Consider the following 2,051-nt stretch of genomic DNA (forward strand, 5'->3'; position numbering starts at 1 on the left):
ATGGCGACGGAGCGGCAAAGATTAGCAAATCCAACCCGACCGACCGACCGACCAACTCTAATCTACTCGCCGGAGAACCGGACCGACGACGGATAGTGGTGTGGATTGAGTGGCTCCACTTGAGCCGGGCGACAATTCGTGGCCAATTCCCGCGCACGCTAATTGCATACCGCTTGAGCCACCCGAGCGCCGTTCGAAAGAAAGTCTTCACAACGAGACAGAGAGACCCTCGCAGATGGTAGACATTTATCAACAACACCGACCGATCGAGAGGATGATCGTGGGGCCAGTGAGGGGCGACCCTTTCACAAGTCGGTTTCGGATTGCGCAATGATGATGCTCCTGGGAGGCAGGTGAACGAAGCCCTCCCCCCGGGGGGGCTTGAATAGGAGAGCCTCTGGGTGTGTGTTTACTGATTTTATTGGCTATTGGGGATTGGCTAAGGGGGGATTACTGCACGCAGAACCCGGGGTTCTAGGACCCAATTGTTGCTACCACTACCGCTCAGAAGTTGTTCGACACGAACGCGTCCAGAGTGCCACCGGCGCTGACCTCTAGCTGGCCACTAGTCGTGGATTTGCTACACTTTCGGCAGGACTTTTTCGACCCACGTCCGGTGGCCTTGGCGGTGGAGGTTTGGCTGGTGGCCGAGGAGTAACCGGACAGACCGCTGTTGGTGATGCTGATGTCTTGCCCCCGGTGGTGGCTCGCGACGGCGGCGGTGCGTGCCGTGCTGCTGACGTAGCTGGAGCTGGAACTGCTGGATGGTTGAAGGTGGTGGCCAGCGGCGGCAGTGGTCAGCTTGACGGGTGGCGCTGCCGTGGTGCTATGCCGCTGGTGGTACGATCCCTCCGTCACGACTATCGGGGCGAAGCTGGGAACACCGTACCCGGTCAGGTCGGAAGTCTCGTATCCGCCGTAGCTACTGCTACCGGTCAACGATTGGTGGTGTTCTTCCTGGTGTTGGTGCTCCTTCTTAGTTTTGTACTTGATGAAGTAGACCTCCGGTTTGCTTGGCTTCGCGGTGGCCGGCTGGGGCACCACAATCTCCTGCTGCAGCTCCGGCTTCTGGTGGAGAACGTAAACGAGCGTTTTCTCCTCGTTGGCCGGCTGCTGCGGCAGGACTACCTTGGCCGGGGTCGGCGGTGACGGTGCCTTGATGAAGATGATCTTGTAGTGCCGCTGCTTGGTGTAGGTCGGCAGGATCACCTTCTGGTGGATCTCTTCCTTCTCTTCCGGCGCCACATGCACGTACACGTGCTTGTGGACTTCCTCCTTCACGACCGGCTGCTGGACGTACTGCACGGTCGCCTCATGGTGGCCGTGGTGGTGCTGCTGCTGGTGCACGTTGGCGAAGTAGTCAACCTGTGGTTCGTGGTGGACCTTGTGATGCGTCTGTTGGGGCTGCTGGTGATAGTACGGGAGCAGATCGGGTGACGTTTCAACCGCCGAGTGCGAGTGCTGATGGTGCCCCAAGGATGCACTCTGGTACGAGGAAGACCCCGACTCGGAGTGGCCTCGAGAGGATTCTTGTTGTTGGGGAGCGAAATAGTTCACGTGGCCGTGTAGCACCGGCTCTACACAGTCGTCTAGTTCGTGCGATCCGCCTCCCGATCCGGCTCCAAATACTAAACTAGCACTAGAGGTCGCTGCACCGCCCTCGGACAGCCCGAACTGGGGCGTATGGTAACTGTACCCTTCGGGCCTTGCGCTGACGGCCGCCACCAGACACGCGCTTAGAACTGTGAGCCACCGCATCGTTTCGCTTTCAACGTCTTATCACACCCGCACACACATACACAATAAGATAATTCCTTGTATTGGCCTACACAGGCTATGATTCACAGTACGAGTTCCGAGCACTTCTGGTCACCTGGGCGAAAAACGCGATCGGCGAGTTCAACCTCTACACCGTACGGACACTCCCTGGATACTGTCCAAAAAAAGACCGGACTGCTCCAGTTTTATACCAGCCACCGTCAGACCTCGAAATGTTGTCCTCGCCGTCATCGTCGTCGGCGTCCTCGGGCGCCTTCGAGGGACCGATTATC

General features: G+C 58.4%; 1 protein-coding gene across 1 annotated transcript; it reads right to left on the reverse strand.

Annotated features, from left to right (window-relative positions):
• Positions 1-504: 504 nt before the first annotated feature.
• Positions 505-1,758, reverse strand: LOC131212083 (pyrroline-5-carboxylate reductase 1-like). Its single transcript, XM_058205817.1, has one exon. It carries the CDS (start codon positions 1,756-1,758, stop codon positions 505-507), a length of 1,254 nt encoding a protein of 417 aa, XP_058061800.1.
• Positions 1,759-2,051: the final 293 nt, after the last annotated feature.

The sequence above is a fragment of the Anopheles bellator genome, chromosome 2 (assembly GCF_943735745.2).
Source record: "Anopheles bellator chromosome 2, idAnoBellAS_SP24_06.2, whole genome shotgun sequence".
Lineage (NCBI taxonomy): Eukaryota > Metazoa > Arthropoda > Insecta > Diptera > Culicidae > Anopheles > Anopheles bellator.

Bases quoted from the DNA above. Each gene is read 5' to 3' on its own strand.
- LOC131212083 (XM_058205817.1), bottom strand. From the start codon at position 1,758: ATGCGGTGGCTCACAGTTCTAAGCGCGTGTCTGGTGGCGGCCGTCAGC.